The 18,842-nt window shown below is 38.1% G+C and overlaps 1 protein-coding gene across 2 annotated transcripts in view; it reads left to right on the forward strand.

The window, feature by feature from the left end:
• Nucleotides 1–1,081: 1,081 nt before the first annotated feature.
• The window catches only part of mnta (MAX network transcriptional repressor a), a 30,002-nt gene continuing 12,241 nt past the window's right edge, over nucleotides 1,082–18,842 (forward strand). The window contains exons 1-4 of one of the 2 annotated variants that reach the window (XM_062068116.1): nucleotides 1,082–1,627; nucleotides 8,332–8,881; nucleotides 11,285–11,326; nucleotides 11,410–11,521. In XM_062068116.1, the coding sequence (XP_061924100.1) occupies nucleotides 1,561–1,627; nucleotides 8,332–8,881; nucleotides 11,285–11,326; nucleotides 11,410–11,521 (771 nt within the window). In that variant the 5' untranslated portion in view covers nucleotides 1,082–1,560. Of the gene's footprint in view, nucleotides 1,631–8,331; nucleotides 8,882–11,284; nucleotides 11,327–11,409; nucleotides 11,522–18,842 lie in introns of both variants that reach the window. The other variant, XM_062068115.1, reaches the window with a different exon arrangement.

Below are 18,842 nucleotides of genomic sequence, written 5' to 3' on the forward strand. Positions count from 1 at the left end.
GCTCTTATTTCCAAAATTGTGTACACTACTGAATTGGGGTCTTATGGCCGTTTATGTGGACACTTATACTGCCATCTGGTGGTGTCAGAAGAGTAATGGAATTTGGAAAAAAAAAGTGTAAAAATAAGAATTAGCATTTCACTAAACATGAAGTACACGTTTGTGTACTCATGGACTAAGTGCATCATATAATTAATTCTAATTAGGGTCCAATAAGCCCAAATAGCAAAGAGAAATAAAAAAAAACATCTAAACAAACAGCTTGGGCCCTAAGAGGTTAAAGCAGTGGTTCTTAACCTGGGTTCGATGGAACCCTAGGGGTTCGGTGAATCGGGCTCAGGGGTTCGGTGGAGGTCAAGACACACCCGACTCATCGTGTAAATAAAAACTTCTCCCTATCGGCGTATTACGGATAAGACAACAGCAGAAGTCAGACTGATTTGCAGGTGTGTAATTTGTTGTGAGTTTATGCACTGTGTTGGTTTTGTTGTTTGAACAAGGTGATGTTCATGCACGGTTCATTTTATTATGCACCAGTAAAAAAACATGGTAACACTTTAGTATGGGGAACATATTCACCATTAATTAGTTGCTTATTAACATGCAAATTAGTAACATATTGGCTCTTAACTAGTCATTATTAAGTACTTATTCATGCCTTATTATAACCCTAACCCTCTAACCCTGACCCTAACCAAATAACTCTAAATGAAGTATTTGTTACTTAGAATATGTTCCCCATACTAAACTGTTACCAAAAACATATAACTTTGTCTTGAATTTGAAAAAAAAAACATGTTATTTTTCACTAAAGAAGGGTTCGGTGAATGCGCATATGAAACTGGTGAGGTTCGGTACCTCCAACAAGGTTAAGAACCACTGGGTTAAAGAAAGCAGGATATTATGCACCGTTGCAGTTCCTCCCAACACCCACCAGAGGGAGGCGTTCGCTCGTTTTGCCTGTTTGGACGCGGAAGTCAGATTACTTCCATTAAACAATATACTACTTGTTACAATATAGGCTGTAAAATAACTTTATTAATTCGTCACGCAAACATCACACGACGCATTTCAACACGATAAAGCATACCAACGTCACCATAGTGACGTGAAACGTCGATATTACGTTTGTTTGAGCAATTAATTTTATATTAAAAAAAAAGTTGTAGGAGCTAATCTGGCTAGCATTGTTTGAATGATACACAACGCGTAGCCGAACTTCCGTTAGCATGTAGCTAACAAAGTACTTTAATATTTTTTTAAATCCACTCCGTGTTTTGTGTCAGGTCCACCGGCGTGCTCGCCGAGGGAGTGTCCGTGTCAGTGGGCGTCCACTCGGCGCTGCGTGATTCACAAACCTTATTTGTTCCTACTACTTTGAGCGCCATCTTGTTTGGAACTTCTCCCCACGGCGCTAGTTTCCACTCGGAGGGGTGTCGTGTTACCCCGCTCCTGCCTGCCCAGCGCGGGGATTCTTCTCCCTTTTTTCCTCCTTCCACGGACCTGCGCTCGCTTCGTGTTTTTTTTCACTCGGGACTGTTCACCACGAGGGGAGCAGAAATGAGCATCGAGACGCTTCTGGAAGCCGCCAAGTTTCTGGAACTGCAAGCCCAGCACCAACGAGCAGGTGGTAAGATGTTGGATTTGATCATTTCCCACACTATTTCTGCGTGTTTTCACCGTGACTTTATTGATGCGTGGACGCCAAACATAGGCCTTGTTGTTTTAACATTTTTGAGATATTGCTATAATATTGCTAATAGGGCGGTGCTCTATTTTTTTTTTTTTTACACGTTATGTTGTCGTGTTCCAGCTCTTAAAACAAGTTTACGCGCCACAGGTTGCAGCCTGGCTTTCTATTTAGTAAAGGGGGGGAAAAAAGCATAAAGTCACGCAGGGCGACGTCTATCGATGACGTGACCCTCCGGACACGCCCCTGTTGCTTAAGACTGGCTTTAAACCACGCCCCTTCCACCACGTGCGCGCCGGACGAGCCCTCCCCGAAGATTGTTTATGAGGGAAGATGAGTCACTGGCTCCCTCGCGTCGAAAACACCCTGCTGCGTGCTTCGTCAACATTGTTTGATTTTGAGCACAAATACTGTGTTTTGTGGAAATATTGACTCTTTCTAGCTGAAACAAAAACAATATGTGGCCCTCCCTTCCACATCCCACCTCCCCGGATTGTAAGTAATCAAATGTACAAACCCCGTTTCCATATGAGTTGAGAAATTGTGTTAGATGTAAATATAAACGTAATACAATGATTTGCAAATCATTTTCAACCCATATTCAGTTGAATATGCTACAAAGACAACATATTTGATGTTCAAACTGATAAACATTTTTTTGTGTGCAAATAATCAGTAACTTTAGAATTTGATGCCAGCAACACGTGACAAAAAAGTTGGGAAACGTGGCAATAAATACTTATAAAGTTAAGGAAATTCTCATCAAACACTTATTTGGAACATCCCACAGGTGAACAGGCTAATTGGGAACAGGTGGGTGCCATGATTGGGTGTAAAAGTAGATCCATGAAATGCTCAGTCATTCACAAACAAGGATGGGGCGAGGGTCGCCACTTTGTCAACAAATGCGTGAGCAAATTGTTGAACAGTTTAAGAAAAACCTTTCTCAACCAGCTATTGCAAGGAATTTAGGGATTTCACCATCTACGCTCCGTAATATCATCAAAGGGTTCAGAGAATCTGGAGAAATCACTGCACGTAAGCAGCTAAGCCCGTGACCTTCGATCCCTCAGGCTGTACTGCATCAACAAGCGACATCAGTGTGTAAAGGATATCACCACATGGGCTCAGGAACACTTCAGAAACCCACTGTCAGTAACTACAGTTGGTCGCTATATCTGTAAGTGCAAGTTAAAACTCTCCTATGCAAGGCGAAACCCGTTTATCAACAACACCCAGAAACGCCGTCGGCTTCGCTGGGCCTGAGCTCATCTAAGATGGACTGATACAAAGTGGAAAAGTGTTCTGTGGTCTGACGAGTCCACATTTCAAATTGTTTTTGGAAACTGTGGACGTCGTGTCCTCCGGACCAAAGAGGAAAAGAACCATCCGGATTGTTATAGGTCCAAAGTTGAAAAGCCAGCATCTGTGATGGTATGGGGGTGTATTAGTGCCCAAGACATGGGTAACTTACACATCTGTGAAGGCGCCATTAATGCTGAAAGGTACATACAGGTTTTGGAGCAACGTTACCATGGACGCCCCTGCTTATTTCAGCAAGACAATGCCAAGCCACGTGTTACATCAACGTGGCTTCATAGTAAAAGAGTGCGGGTACTAGACTGGCCTGCCTGTAGTCCAGACCTGTCTCCCACTGAAAATGTGTGGCGCATTATGAAGCACAAGGGAGACCCCCGGACTGTTGAACAACTTAAGCTGTACATCAAGCAAGAATGGGAAATAATTCCACCTGAGAAGCTTAAAAAAATGTGTCTCCTCAGTTCCCAAACGTTTACTGAGTGTTGTTAAAAGGAATGGCCATGTAACACAGTGGTGAACATGCCCTTTCCCAACTACTTTGGCACGTGTTGCAGCCATGAAATTCTAAATGAATTATTTTTTGCAAAAAAACAAAATAAAGTTTATGAGTTTGAACATCAAATATCTTGTCTTTGTAGTGCATTCAATTCAATATGTCTTGAAAAGGATTTGCAAATCATTGTATTCAGTTTATATTTACATCTAACACAATTTCCCAACTCATATGGAAACGGGGTTTGTATATACTTATACTTATGCTTTCTGATCTCTCTCTCTATGTCCACTACTTGCTGTACATATTCTACCAAGTCAGTCCTACACTGTTCCAATGTCCATTTCTCTGATAATGCAATTGTTGATGTCTGAAGTGTTGATATCAACCAAACCTAACGGATTGTAAATAATTCAATGTACATACTCTGATGATTATCTTGTGTGATGACTGTATTATGATGATAGTATATATCTGAATCATGAATCAATTTAAGTTGAAAAACTTATTCGGGTGTTACCATTTAGTGGTCAATTGGACGGAATATGTACTGCACTGTGCAATCTACTAATAAAAGTTTCAATCAATCAATCAATCAATCAGCTTATTCGAGAAGTAGTCCAGGAGTGACACATCGGCGTCTCGCGTGGCTCCGCCCACATTGCTGCCATTTGCTGAGTCGTCTTCCTGTGTGGCCCAGCAGGTCAGCGTCTGCACGCAGGAAAGTAGGACACTTACGCGCCGCAGTTACATAATCGCTCTCATTTCGGAAGGCTCCCGCCAAACATTTTACACTTTATTCACACACATTGATAGTTTAAAAAAAAACAAAACACCAGTCTGCACAGTGCAATTCTAGTTACTATGGTCCACGTTTGACATCACGTCTGCCATGGCAACCGTACCCAGACTTTCATCAGATGCACGTCACGGGTGCACTTGAATAGGATTGGACAGCACTAAATTGAATATGAGGATTCATTATTTTTAATTATTTGCAGTGAGAAGTGTAACAAGTTGATCTCAGTTGATGAATGAACTCCCTAATTCTTCTGTTTGGGCTTTCAGTGGAACTTGAGCTGTGCTGCGGCACGGTAAGGCGATTAGGAATAATGGTATTGCTGGGTTTCAACCATGTGACCTACATGCATTTCCGGGTTTAGTTGGGTGGCGGAACTAACAAAACTCAGTCAGACATCCTCCAGAAATTCAAGTGGATCCGTGCTCTCTTTGGAAAGACTTTTCACAAGATTTAGAAGATCACTTAAGTGGACTTATAAACTATTTGGTAGCCCCAACTAACGATGTGCAGATCGATACGGAAATATTGAAACCGCCGATACCAGATCATTGTGCTCTAATCCGGAGGCGTCAACCTCGTTTTTATTGAGGGCCACTTCGCAAATATGGCTGCCTTTTGAGACCACCTTAAATGATGTGGATGACCACGTTGAGGGACCTGCATTTAAAAATAATATGGTGGGCCAATATAAATGGCCAATTTAAATGACCACATTAAACGACGTGGATTAAAAAATAATGTGGCGGACTACATTAAAAATGACTACATTGAATGATGTGGAAGACCACATTAAACGACGTGGATGTAAAAAAATAATGTGGTGGACCACATTAAATGATATGGCAGACCACATTAAACAACTTGATGCACCACATTAAATGACTACATTAAATGATGTGGCAGACCACATTAAATGACTATATTGAATGATGTGGCAGGCTACATTAAATGACTACGTTGAATGATTTGGCATACTACATAAATGATGTGGCATACCAAATAAATGATGTGGCAGACCACATTAAATGACTATATTGAATGATGTGGCAGGCTACATTAAATGACTACGTTGAATGATTTGGCATACTACATAAATGATGTGGCATACCAAATAAATGATGTGGCAGACCACATTAAATGACTACATTAAATGATGTGGCAGACCACATTAAATGACTATATTGAATGATGTGGCAGGCTACATTAAATGACTACATTAAATGATGTGGCAGACCACATTAAATGACTACATTAAATTATGTGGCAGACCACATTAAATGACTACATTGAATGATGTGGCAGGCTACATTAAATGACTACATTAAATGATGTGGCAGACCACATTAAATGACTACATTAAATTATGTGGCAGAACACATTAAATGACTATATTGAATGATGTGGCAGGCTACATTAAATGACTACATTAAATTATGTGGCAGACCACATTAAATGACTACATTAAATTATGTGGCAGAACACATTAAATGACTACATTAAATTATGTGGCAGAACACATTAAATGACTACATTAAATTATGTGGCAGAACACATTAAATGACTACATTAAATTATGTGGCAGACCACATTAAATGACTACATTGAATGATGTGGCAGGCTACATTAAATGATGTGGCAGACCACATTAAATGACTACGTTGAATGATTTGGCATACCACATAAATGATGTGGCATACCAAATAAATGATGTGGCAGACCACATTAAATGACTACATTAAATTATGTGGCAGGCCACATTAATTTACTACATTGAATGACGTGGCAGGCTACATTAAATGACTACATTAAATGATGTGGCAGACCACGTTAAAAGACTACATTGAATGATGTGGCAGACCACATTAAATGACTACATTAAATTATGTGGCAGACCACATTAAATGACTACATTAAATTATGTGGCAGACCACATTAAATGACTACATTGAATGGTGTGGAAGACCACATTAAATTACTACATTGAATTATGTGGCAGACCACATTAAATGACTACATTAAATTATGTGGCAGACCACATTAAATGACTACATTGAATGATGTGGCGGACCACATTAAACGACGTCTTTTCAAACATAATGTGGCGGACCACATTGAATGAGGTGATGGGCCACATTAAATAATCACATTAAATAATGTGACGGCCAGATCTGCCTTGAGGTTGACACAAGTGCTCTGATTGATTCTTAAATCCAAATATGGATATTTTTGGTACTTAAGTAATTCGAGATCATGTAAATCATGAAACAAGAATGGTGGGGACTACTTTTTGTTCCGCATACACAAGTGCAGCAGCTCACTGGCGTGCTCAGTCTGTCGTCTGTTTATTTAAGAAAATGACATGCAAATAAAATGAGTCACTCAGTATTATAAAACACTTTTACTGGAGGCTTTTTAGAGACACGACACACAGTTTATATTCAACTCTAACGCATTTTGTGCTGAATAACGCCATCATTTGTTTTGTACTGTGATTGTTTTATCGTTTGCAGATGATTCCCCAACAGCATACACTACTTTTTACATTTCACCAGACACGTTAGGTATATTTACACAAGGTATCAGTATTGGATTGATATCAACCTGAATTATACTTGGTATCAAATCGTAAAGAAAATCAGTGGTATCGCACATCACAAGCTTACTACACTCACAAGGAATAGAAGTACAAAAGGGACATGACTGAATCATTCATTCATGAAAGACAATGCTGGACTTATTTATGCCTCAGTAGCGTATTTGATGGACCTTTTTTCATTTGTTTATTGTTGTCAAGACTTGGGGAATTGGCAGTCACTCCAGCAGCACTAAGAGCGGACTGAAACTACCCCGAGGTCAGGGGTCTGCAACCTTTACTATCAAGACACATTTTGCCTTCTCTTCCATTAAAGAAAAATTGTATCGAGTCGCAAAATGCTAAAAGTTTTCATCTTTTTTGTTTTACAGGAAAAAAGCAATCTTTTTTTCTCTCTTTGTTTTTTAGGCAAATATTCCTGGTCAGCTTACCCAAGTTGTTGCACACTTGAGAAGCTGAACTGAACACAGACTTCAGAAGTCAGCCTGTGTGCATCCATGGCCTCACAGACAGTCGGAAATTATAGAACTCTTTAAAAAAAAAAAAAAAAAAAAAAAAGGAAATTGCTATTGACATGCTACCGATTAGCATTAGCGATTTTACATGGCGACTGCAACACCTCCAAATACTACAACTAAAATGCACCTTACAGACTAACAGCTGGTGCATAATATGTACAATACTTACAGTATTAACACGTTTTAGGGGGCAACAAAAAACACAAACTATACACTACAACTGTAATTGCCATGTCATACTTGCAAATGAGACTCAGAAATGTGATAATAAAACAAGATACAACTGGACAGCAGTTGTCATAATCGGCTCATTTTTAAATGTTGCCAAAATAAACTAGATTTTGTAATCAAATACAATTCATATTTACCAACACACACAAAGGGGCTGAAAATTGGTAGTGTATCGGTTCCCCTATTTTGGCTATTTTTATGACCCTTCTTAAAACCCATTTTTATTCACTGGCTTTTAACCCAGCATGAGACCTTAAACTGTTTTTAACTTTTAAACTGCTTTTTATCTAACACATTTTTTAGGGTAATTTGTATTTGCTTTTCCAATGTGTATTTTACTTCTGTTTTAAATGTTATTTTTTAGTCTGTCCTTTGCCTCTATTTCTTTGTGGTGTACAGCCCTTTGTTCTTCAACTGTGGTTGTTTTTAAAGGGCTTTATAAATAAAGTTGGTATGGTAAATGTGAGCGGTGCCCTTCCCTATTCAAGTAATTAAATCATAAACAGACAAGAACATCACCCGCATGCAACACTTTCCCTGATCACCTGACTTCCTGTTACAAATAGGCTTGTTTGCTGTCCAAGTGGTGGAATGTGAGGCAACAGCAACAGGAAGTGATGTCACATGTGACCCAGCGCTAGGACCAACGTATGAGTTTTTACGTGTGTTTGCTGTCTTTCGCAGAGGATGAACTGAAAGGAAAACTGCGCCTGGATCAGCTGAGCGAGCAAAAGCGTGTTCATTTGAACAACTACGCCTCCATGGGCTACATCAACAATGTTCTTAAAGCAGAAGTACTGGACTCTGAGCAGCCCCCGGCCCCTTTGCCGCCTCCTCCTCCTCCGCATCCCCCCTTCATGCCCGTCGCAATCATTCCCTTCCCGCTGGTCACACCCAAACCAGAGAGCTCGCCCCCCTGCCCCGTCACCCACTGGCCTCATCCGGCTCTTCCACCCGCGGTCTCTCCCAAGAAGGAACCTCTTTCTCCTCAGGAAATAGCCTCGCCGCCTTCTCCGCCGTCCAGAGCCGACGACGTGAGCCACAAAGAGCCGGCAGAGAACCAGGCCAGTAACACTAATGTCCAGCAGTACCACGGCTCCATGGTCTCACCCCCACAGCAGCCCACTGGAACCCCTCGGACACTAACGCCGCCCTCGCGGGCCAACAGCCCCACCAGCCGGGGGAGTCCTACTGATGACGGCCGCCTGCTCGACCTCAAGAGACGGCCCGGGGGGTAAGACTCTTACTTTGAAATCAGCCTGTTCATGTACAAATAAGAAAACTCCAACAAAATGAGCATTTAGACAACTTTAGCTTTCTTTTCAGCCGATCTACGTGAAAATATAGATGCTGATTATTAACTAAGGCCTTTTAATGACAACCACAAAAGCTCATTATTAGAGATGTCTGATAATATCGGCCAATAAATGCTTTAAAATGTAATATCAGAAATTATCGGTATCGGTTTCAAAATTATCGGTATCTGTTTCAAAAAGTAAAATTCATGACTTTTTAAAACACGGACGTAGGGAGAAGTACCTTAAAGGCACTGCCTTTGCGTGCCGGCCCAGTCACATAATATCTACGGCTTTTCACACACACAAGTGAATGCAAGGCATACTTGGTCAACAGCCATACAGGTCACACTGAGGGTGGCCGTATAAACAACTTTAACACTGTTACAAATATGCGCCGCACTGTGAACCCACAACAAACAAGAATGACAAACACATTTCGGGAGAACATCCGCACCGTAACACAACATAACAAATACCCAGAACCCTTGCAGCACTAACTCTTCCGGGATGCTACAATATACCCCCCCCACAGCACTCGAATTTTGTGTTGTTTGAAGCAATCTTAATGGCTAATTTAGCGATTGGATGGAAAAGCACCTTTTTTTTGCCTTGTTTTAAGATATCTTACCAGCTAATTTAGCGATTAGATGACATAGCACGTATTTCTTGTGTCGTTTTAAGTTAGCTTACCAGCTAATTTAGCAATTTGATGACAAAGCACCTTTTTTTAAGATATATCAGCAGCTAATTTAGCGATTGGATGAAGTAGCACATACTTATTGTGTCTTTTTAAGTTAGCTTAGCAGCTAATTTAGAAAATTTGATGACCAAGCACCTTTTTTCTTGCGTTGTTTCCAGCATGTTTACAGGCTAATTTAGCGATTGCATAAACAAGCACTTATTTCTTGTATTGTTTCAAGATAGTTTATCGGCTAATTTAGTGTTAGGATGACAAAACACTAATTTCTTGTGTTGTTTTAGGATAGCTTATTGGCTAATTTAGCAATTGGAAATAAAAGCACCATTTTTTTGTGTTTTAATATATCTTACCAGCTAATTTAGCAATTGAATGGAAAGTCACTTTTTTTGTGTGTTTTAAGATAGCTTACCAGCTTATTTAGCGGTTGGATGAAAAAGCACCTATTTCTTCTGTTTCAAGTTAATTTAGCGATTGGATAAAAAAAATATTTTTGGGGGGGGTTTTAAAATATCTTACCAGCTAATTTAGCAATTGGCTGGAAAAGTACTTATTTCTTGGGTTTTTTAGGATAGCTTAGCAGCTTTTTTAAGCGATTTGATGAAAAAGCATTACATTTTTAGTGTGGTTTCAAGCTATCTTAGCTGCTACTTTAAGGTTTAGCATGGGAAGTGTAGATGGAACCGCCTTACAGCAGCTATTAACAGGAAATTAACATATTTAATAAAAACTAAGTTTATCGAGAAGATACCCAGTGAAACTCAGAAAATGTAAATATTGCGCAATAGTTAATTATTGTCAGCAATTCAACTTCAAATGTGAAACTAATATGTGATATAAACTCTTGACATGCAAAGTGAGATATGTCAAACCTTTATCATTTTGATAGTCATGGCTTACAGTTTTTGAAACCCAAAATGTTCTGTGGTTTTCCTAAACCGTAAGCCATAATCATCTAAATTATATCAGAAGAATGCTTGAAATATCTTGAGTTGAATGTTAATAGCCCATGTCATGTATTAGTTTCACCTTGTAAATAAATTTTTTGAAATAAACAAACCTTTGCGTGATATTCAAATGTTTTGTTCCACCTGTAATATTACAGCAACTGTTGTGCTCCGTTGGCGTGTAGCGAGCAGGTGTACACGTAAGAGGAGGGTGGATCTATTCATAGATTGGTGATGTGGGCTCTGTACCGAGGATGTCGTTGTGGCTTGTACAGCCCTTTGAGACACTTGTGATTTAGGGCTATATAAATAAACATTGATTGATTGATTGATGTCGATACCAAGTCTAGTTTTAGTACACCATCGACTAAATAGAGCGATAATTTAATTTTCACAAAATCTTTAATTCCCTGTACACAAGACTGGCTACCTTTGTTTAGTTATGTATTATTGGCTTGGTTTTGCTAAACAATTGTATGTAATAAAGATAGAAAAAGGAACTATAATAATTTTTACACTGAGTAGCATGCACCATATATACATTTTAAAAAACACAGTTAATACAGCAATCCGTTTTTTTGTTGTCATAGCAACATCAGATACACATCAACATCGTGTCCTCCAGTTTTCCTTTGTATTGAACATTATAACAAACAATCCTTCAAGTAGTCATGTAGTGTTGTGTGTTCCTACAGGGCAGGCACCAGAGAAGTGCATAACAAGCTGGAGAAAAACAGGTGAGTCATAATTATTGTACAGTAGTGTTTGTGTGAAAAGGCCGAAATAAAATCCCAGCGGTGTGTTGATTTTTGTCCGTCAGACGAGCCCACCTGAAGGAGTGTTTCGAGACGCTCAAGAAGAACATCCCCAACATCGACGAGAAGAAAACTTCTAATCTGAGCGTGCTGAGAAGTGCTCTGAGATACATCCAGGTAAGAAGATGCTAAATGATTTTTAATAACCACAATATCATACATTCAACTGGAAAACAATTGATATTTCATGAGTTTGCTAGAATGCATCATAAGGATGTAAGGTTACACAGTATAAATTATAAAACTATTGACAGTATTACCGTTTTAAATTCAAATGATTAAAAAAAAGGATTGATAGATGCACTTTATAAACTCCTGGACTGACTGAAAACAAGAGATAAAATATTTCCCCATGTAGAAAAGACATACCCCATTCTAAATGTATACAAAAACATTAGTGTCTGAGTAACTAAGGTACGCTAATTGTGCACATTGAACCTACAAACTGCTCTCTTAGAACAGAGTGATCGTTCTGTACTCGGAGGAACACAAGACAGAGGTGTTGTTACGGTGCGTTCAAGTACCGCTGAACAGAGAAGGATGCCACATCGCCTGCTAGAAATAATAAATAATAATAGGTTTTATTTGTTACACACTTTCCATTTAAATAAATCTTAAAGTGCTGCAGTACAAAACCAATATTTAAAACAATAAAAGCTTAGCCATTAAAAGAGATAAAATAGTAAAGACTTAAAACACTATCAGTGAAGCACTAGAAACACAAAATGGCTTTTCTATCAGTTATTTTAGTTATTGAAAAAAATTTACTTTGTTAAAAAGTATTGTGTGTCTAAGAACTCTTTGAGCTCATTCATCAATACCGCGACAATAATCATTTTGGCCACAATAACCCTGAAATGACATTTTCACATCATTACATCCTTACTAGAGATGTCCGATAATGGCTTTTTTGCCGATATTCCGATATTGTCCAACTCTTAATTACCGATACATACAGTCGTGGAATTAACACATTATTATGCCTAATTTTGTTGAGAGGCCCCGCTGGATGCATTAAACAATGTAACAAGGTTTTCCAAAATAAATCAACTCAAGTTATGGAAAAAAATGCCAACATGGCACTGCCATATTTATTATTGAAGTCACAAAGTGCTTTTTTTTTTTTTTAACATGCCTCAAAACAGCAGCTTGGAATTTGGGACATGCTCTCCCTGAGAGAGCATGAGGAGGTTGAGGTGGGGGGTGTATATTGTAGCGTCCTGGAAGAGTTAGTGCTGCAAGGGGTTCTGGGTATTTGTTCTGTTGTGTTTATGTTGTGTTACGGTGCGGATGTTCTCCCGAAATGTGTTTGGCATTCTTGTTTGGTGTGGGTTCACAGTGTGGCGCATATTTGTAACAGTGTTAAAGTTGTTTATACGGCTACCCTCAGTGTGACCTGTATGGCTGTTGACCAAGTATGCTTTGCATTCACTTGTGTGTGTGAAAAGCCGTAGATATTATGTGACTGGGCCGGCACGCAAAGGCAGTGCCTTTTAGGATTTATTGGCGCTCTGTACTTCTCCCTACGTCCGTGTACACAGCGGCGTTTTAAAAAGTCATACATTTTACTTTTTGAAACCGATACCAATGATTTCCGATATTACATTTTAAAGCATTTATCGGCCGATAATATCGGCAGTCCGATATTATCGGACATCTCTAATACTAACTTTGAAACAGGCGACTCTTTCTGCCATTTTCCACAACACTGCTTTTTGCAGGCTTTCTTTCTTTCCTGTTTTTTGTCATCTATATGGACAGTGTGCTCAGGGGCATAAAGCACCATTTAGTGCACATCATGTTTAGTATGTCAGCTTACAGGGCAGTGTTTTATACATGGATTGGAGACCGACAAAGAAAGTTTGAGGCCTAAGTTTAACTGCAAAAGTCTCTGAAGTCGCACGCAATGCAGCAAAACCTCACATTTAAAGGATTGAATCAGTTTGTGAGTCAGTCATCATTTTTCTAACTGGGTCGCCTAGTTTGTCATGAACACGACCGACTCCTCTTTGTGCAGACAAAGACATCTGAGCTTGTGTAACGGTCTCTAAAGAAATGCACAACTTTTTGTGTATAGTACTTTGACTTTTGTGAACGTTTTGAGGGTCTTGTTTGCATCCTATCTTTAGCTGAAACCTGACACACTTGTCCTCCTCTCCCTTACACACTCACACTATTAGCAGCTTTAAGATGTGCTGTTTGATACGCAGCATATTAATAACGCAAGACCATTCTTGATCAGGCTGGTGAAGCTGGAAGTAGGGCAGTGTGGGTACACAGCTTGTCACCCTATTCCCCCCCCCCCCCCCCCCCCAACCCCCACCTCGGTGATTAGGCAACACACCTCCTTTACAGCTGAGCAACGAAGATCCAAAACAAAACACCAGAGCCTTTTTCCCCTGAGTGACACACATTTATGGAAGGTATTTTTGCGTCTTTATTACGAAACCTTTTTTTGTGCACTGAATTTATGTAACCAAATTTGAAGTTTGTGAATGGATTTTCTATTTTTTTAACATCAAATTATGCTGACTATTGCATAAAAAAAAAGATTAAGCTAAATTTGTGAGCAAAACTGGTTTATTAAAATACCATGTTTGAAAATTCACTGTGTAAGAAAGCTTTTTTTAAGCACTGAATAAAAAAACAAAACAAATGATATCATTAGAAAAAAATGTATGAGCAAAATTAATGTTTAAAAATTTATTTTGTTAAAATATAGTGTTTTAAAATTTTGACTTTTTGTTTTTCTACATTAAATTATGCTGACAATTTCATTAAATAAATTTGTAAGCAAAATTGGTTTGTTAAAATACAATGTTTGAAAATTCAAAGTGTATCAATTCAGAGGTTAATTTGTGTCTTTATTAAGAAATTATATTTTTTAGACACTGAATTAAAAAAAATCTAATTATGTTAACAAATTAGTGTTTGAAAATTCAGTTTGTTAATATATAGTGTTTTAAAATTTAGAGTTTAAATGTGTGTGTTTATTTACAAACCTTTTTTTGGACACAAAATTTATGTCACGGAATTTTGGGAACTTCATTTTTACACGAGTGTGTTTTAAATAAATTACTTTGTTAAAATACAGTGGTTTAGTTTAGGTTTAGGTTAGTGCAATAATGTTCATAGTCAATTTGGTGTTATTAATATTTACTTCACAGTTTCTTTGCTATCACTTTTCATATCATATTTGCACATATTGTATTTGCTGATGTTGTTTTGTTGTTGTTGTTGTCATCTCTGTCTTGTCCCCCTCGGTCTTCCTTTTTTCTTCTTTTTTCTATTCCCTCCTGCTCCGGTTCAGCTGCGCCAAACATGAATATAAATCCATTTAATAAAGTCAAATACAAATAAGGCAACAAGAAAAGTATCCAACATTTCTCTTTTCTAAAGTAAATCTGTACAGCAGATATGATCATCTACATCAACTATATGATTTGTCTGAGTGGCTGGACAGGACAAAAAAAAATACAGTGGTTTAAAATTTGGTATGTAAAAATTCACAGGTTAATTTGCGTCTTTTTTTTTTTGGGGGGACAAGTAATTTTTAATTTACGCTAACATTTATGCTAACAATTGAATTAAAGTGTGAACAAAATTTGTGTTGAATATTTTGTTTTGTTAAAATAGGATTTTAAAATTAAATGTGTAAAAAGTCAATGTATAAAATTCAGTGTAAAAAATGTGTTGCTTCAAAACACTGAATTACAACAAAAAAAAAATTTCTCACAATTTTTTTCCATCCATCCATCCATTTTCTGTGTTTGAATTTTTAAACTGATTGTTTTACATCAAATTATGCTAACAATTTTACATCAAATTATGCTAACAATTTAAATCAATAAAAATTTTAAAAATTCAGTTTGTTAAAATACGGTGTGCAGAAAAATGTGTTGCTTCATTTGCTCAAAACACTGAATTACACAGAATTTTGAAATTTTTGTAATCTAACAATCTGGATTTTTAAACACAAATTTTGCTCACAAATGTTTATTAAATGAAATTGTAAGCATCATTCTATTTAAAAAAATTCAGTTACCGTATAAATCGCTCCGGAGTATAAGTCGCACCGGGCGAAAATGCATAATAAAGAAGGAAAAAAACACAAGTCGCACTGGAGTATAAGTTGCATTTTTTGGGGAAATGTATTTGATAAAACCCAACACCAAGAATAGACATTTGAAAGGCAATTTAAAATAAATAAAGAATAGTGAACAACAGGCTGAATAAGTGTACGTTATATGAGGCATAAATAACCAACTGAGAAGGTGCCTGGTATGTTAACGTAACATATTATGGTAAGAGTCATTCAAATAACTATAACATATAGAACATGCTATACGTTTACCAAACAATCCGTCACTCCTAATCTCCAAATCCCATGAAATCTTATACGTCTAGTCTCTTACGTGAATGAGCTAAATAATATTATTTGATATTTTACGCTAATGTGTTAATAATTTCACACATAAGTCGCTTCTGAGTATAAGTCGCACCCCCGGCCAAACTATGAAAAAAAACTGCGACTTATAGTCCGAAAAATACGGTACATAAATTACGTGTCCAAAAAAGCTTTTGTAATAAAGAAATGTAACCTCTGACAATACTTACAAGTAAATCTATCCAACACATGCTATAAAGTGCAGACAATGTAAACAATCTCATCAAACGACTGCATCTTAATGACTTTTAAGTATTATGACATCATTTCTGTGTCCTTTATTAATGACCAATTATGTTTGAGTGCTGTTTTCTCTCAGCATCCACACATGAATAACACATGTGGTGCTTATGCATACGCTACACCTCTTCTACAACACAACTCAGGTGGGGTTTGATTTAAGAGGCTTTCGACTCCGCTTATGTGCTCTCTTATCTCTTCTGTTGGCACAATTGAGATGGTCACAGCAGGCCACAAGCCCTTTAGCCTCTTTCACACAAAGTCGTCGGGTCAACGACGTAACACAGCGTTTATTCTGTTCCTGCACCTTGTCTTGGCTTCTTCCTGTTACCTAATAACTACAGCGTTTGCGGTGATGTGTGTAATACTTGTTGGAAAGCAATAATTGTTTTGGAGGCAACACACTTTCCACTGTGGATACGATTATTAGTTGCTGCCTCATTCTGGGTCAGTTCTATTCAGAGCCAGCAACAATGTCTCACATCCATTTTGTCAGCTTCCCTCAAAGGCTTTTGTGCCAAACAAAGTGATTGTGTGCTTTCTACACTGACAACACGGTTGTGTGATAGTAGTTACCTCATTTCCGCCCTCTGTAGATTAGGGATCTGTTGTTTTTTTTACATCTGTAATGAAACGGGACACATTTTCCGTAGCGGTTTTACTTTCTCCGTCGACTAGGAGAATCGCCACTTAATGTCGTCTTTCCAAGCACTGCTGCTGTGAAAAGCCATTTCTTTAATTGGCAGTTTACAGAGCCCCATGTTGTTTCAATGACTATGCCTTTTTTCCAGTGTAACAGCAGTGTTCTGAAAATTACTTTAAAAAAGTAATTAGTTAATATGTTACTTTACCAAAAAAATAATTGAATTACTAAGATAATTTACTCTTTAATAAATGTAATTAACTATTAGGGAAAGTAATTAATACGTTACTCAAAAAAACCTGCAAATGTCTTGCATATGCTGTTGAGACGTCTTAAATGTGCGCACAGTGTGTGTGTGCTTTTTTAAAGGCGGGGCCTGTTGCCTAGTGACGTGTGACATCATCGAGGGTTGTTAGCTTTACCTGTTAGACGCCAGCTATTTTGAATCATTTCACCGGATTGCGTTACCCGTGGTTAATAAAGAGATTGAAAGTGCTTTGATGGTGGTCATATCATCTTGTCAACAAACGGTGTATTGTTTGGATGGCGAATTTTGTCACTTCAATCATTGTTGTTCATTATTCCCGTCGTGTAGATGTGCGTATGTTGTTGTCTACTGTGCCACGATGTGATGTGGCCTCTTCATATTTGATATCAAGTTCATTTTTCTGTGGTGCTGCTTGTATGTTACTACATTATATACATATTTGCAGTGTGTATATAAAACGTTGGAAGACGTTGAAGTTGTTTTAGAGGGCTTTGAAGGCTACAACAGTGACTCCCATTAGCCGCATCCTGTTAGTGTTTTTTTTTATCATCTTTAAAATCCTAAAAAAAAGTGTTCTCGTCTCTCGTTATGATTGTGAACGACAGGCAAAATTCCCCAAAAAGTGCACTTCTCCTTTAACACTCCAACAGCTTCATCAACAACACTTCACCATTATGCACCAATGACGGTTATAGTGAGCAAGGTTGTATTTAGGAACACTCTGAAACATTACATCTGATGTTTTTTGTATTGCTGCAATACCGTAATTTCCGGACTATAAGCCGCTACTTTTTCCCCTCGTTCTGGTCCCTGCGGCTTATACAAGGGTGCGGCTTATATACGGCCTGTTCTTCTCCGGCACCGACGAAGAGGATTTCGGTGGTTTTAGTACACAGGAGGAAGACGATGACACAATGATTAAAGACTGACTTTTCATATACCGGTAGGCTGGTTATTTTGATAACGTACAGGCGAGCACTTTGTATTACTTTGCACCGTTGTATTATTTGTACTCTGCACGAATGCTGTTCGCCATGTCAAAGATGTGAAAGTTTGATTGAATGATTGAAAGATTTATTGTTAATAAATGGGACGCTTTGCGTTCCCAAACAGTCATCTCTGTCCCGACAATCCCCTCCGTGGTAGCAGGAACCCCTATATACTACGCTAATTACACATCAAAACCCTGCGGCTTATAGTCGGGTGCGGCTTATATATGGAGCAATCTGTATTTTCCCCTAAATTTAGCTGGTGCGGCTTATAGTCAGGTGCGGCTTATAGTCCGGAAATTACGGTAATTATGACAATTTGGGCACCAGCATTGTTCTAATCTACCGATTTTGTGTTAATATCAGTTCGAACGTAAGCGATACGCATCCCTAACGCTAATTTACATGTTCATTAAGTTTTGAGTCTCTCTGCCCTAATGCAAGCAGACTATAACTTCAAAAGGAGATGAGTCAGTACTCTACATTAGGGGTGTCAAACTTGTTTTTATTGAGGGCCACATTGCAGTTGTCTGTAAATATATGATTACAAAAAAAAAGTAAGGATTTGGCTCTTAATATTGCATTATTGCCTAAGCATTTGATTATTCGTTTTTTTTTAAGTTCGCTTAAAAAACCCAAAATAGATTTTAGTGTAAAAAAAACTTGCTTAGTTGCTACAATTTTATCGTAAAAATTGCAGTGTTTTCTTTACGGCATATTACAGTAAATGGAATGGAAAAACAGTACCACTCTTTCACAGTCAAATCTAGAGTTGTTGATTTTATAGTGTATTACTGTAAACACAGAAACAGTACCAAAGTTGCTTTTTACCGTAAAGTCTATTGTGATTT

This window comes from Entelurus aequoreus, linkage group LG13, assembly GCF_033978785.1.
Source record: "Entelurus aequoreus isolate RoL-2023_Sb linkage group LG13, RoL_Eaeq_v1.1, whole genome shotgun sequence".
NCBI classification, from domain to species: Eukaryota; Metazoa; Chordata; class Actinopteri; order Syngnathiformes; family Syngnathidae; genus Entelurus; species Entelurus aequoreus.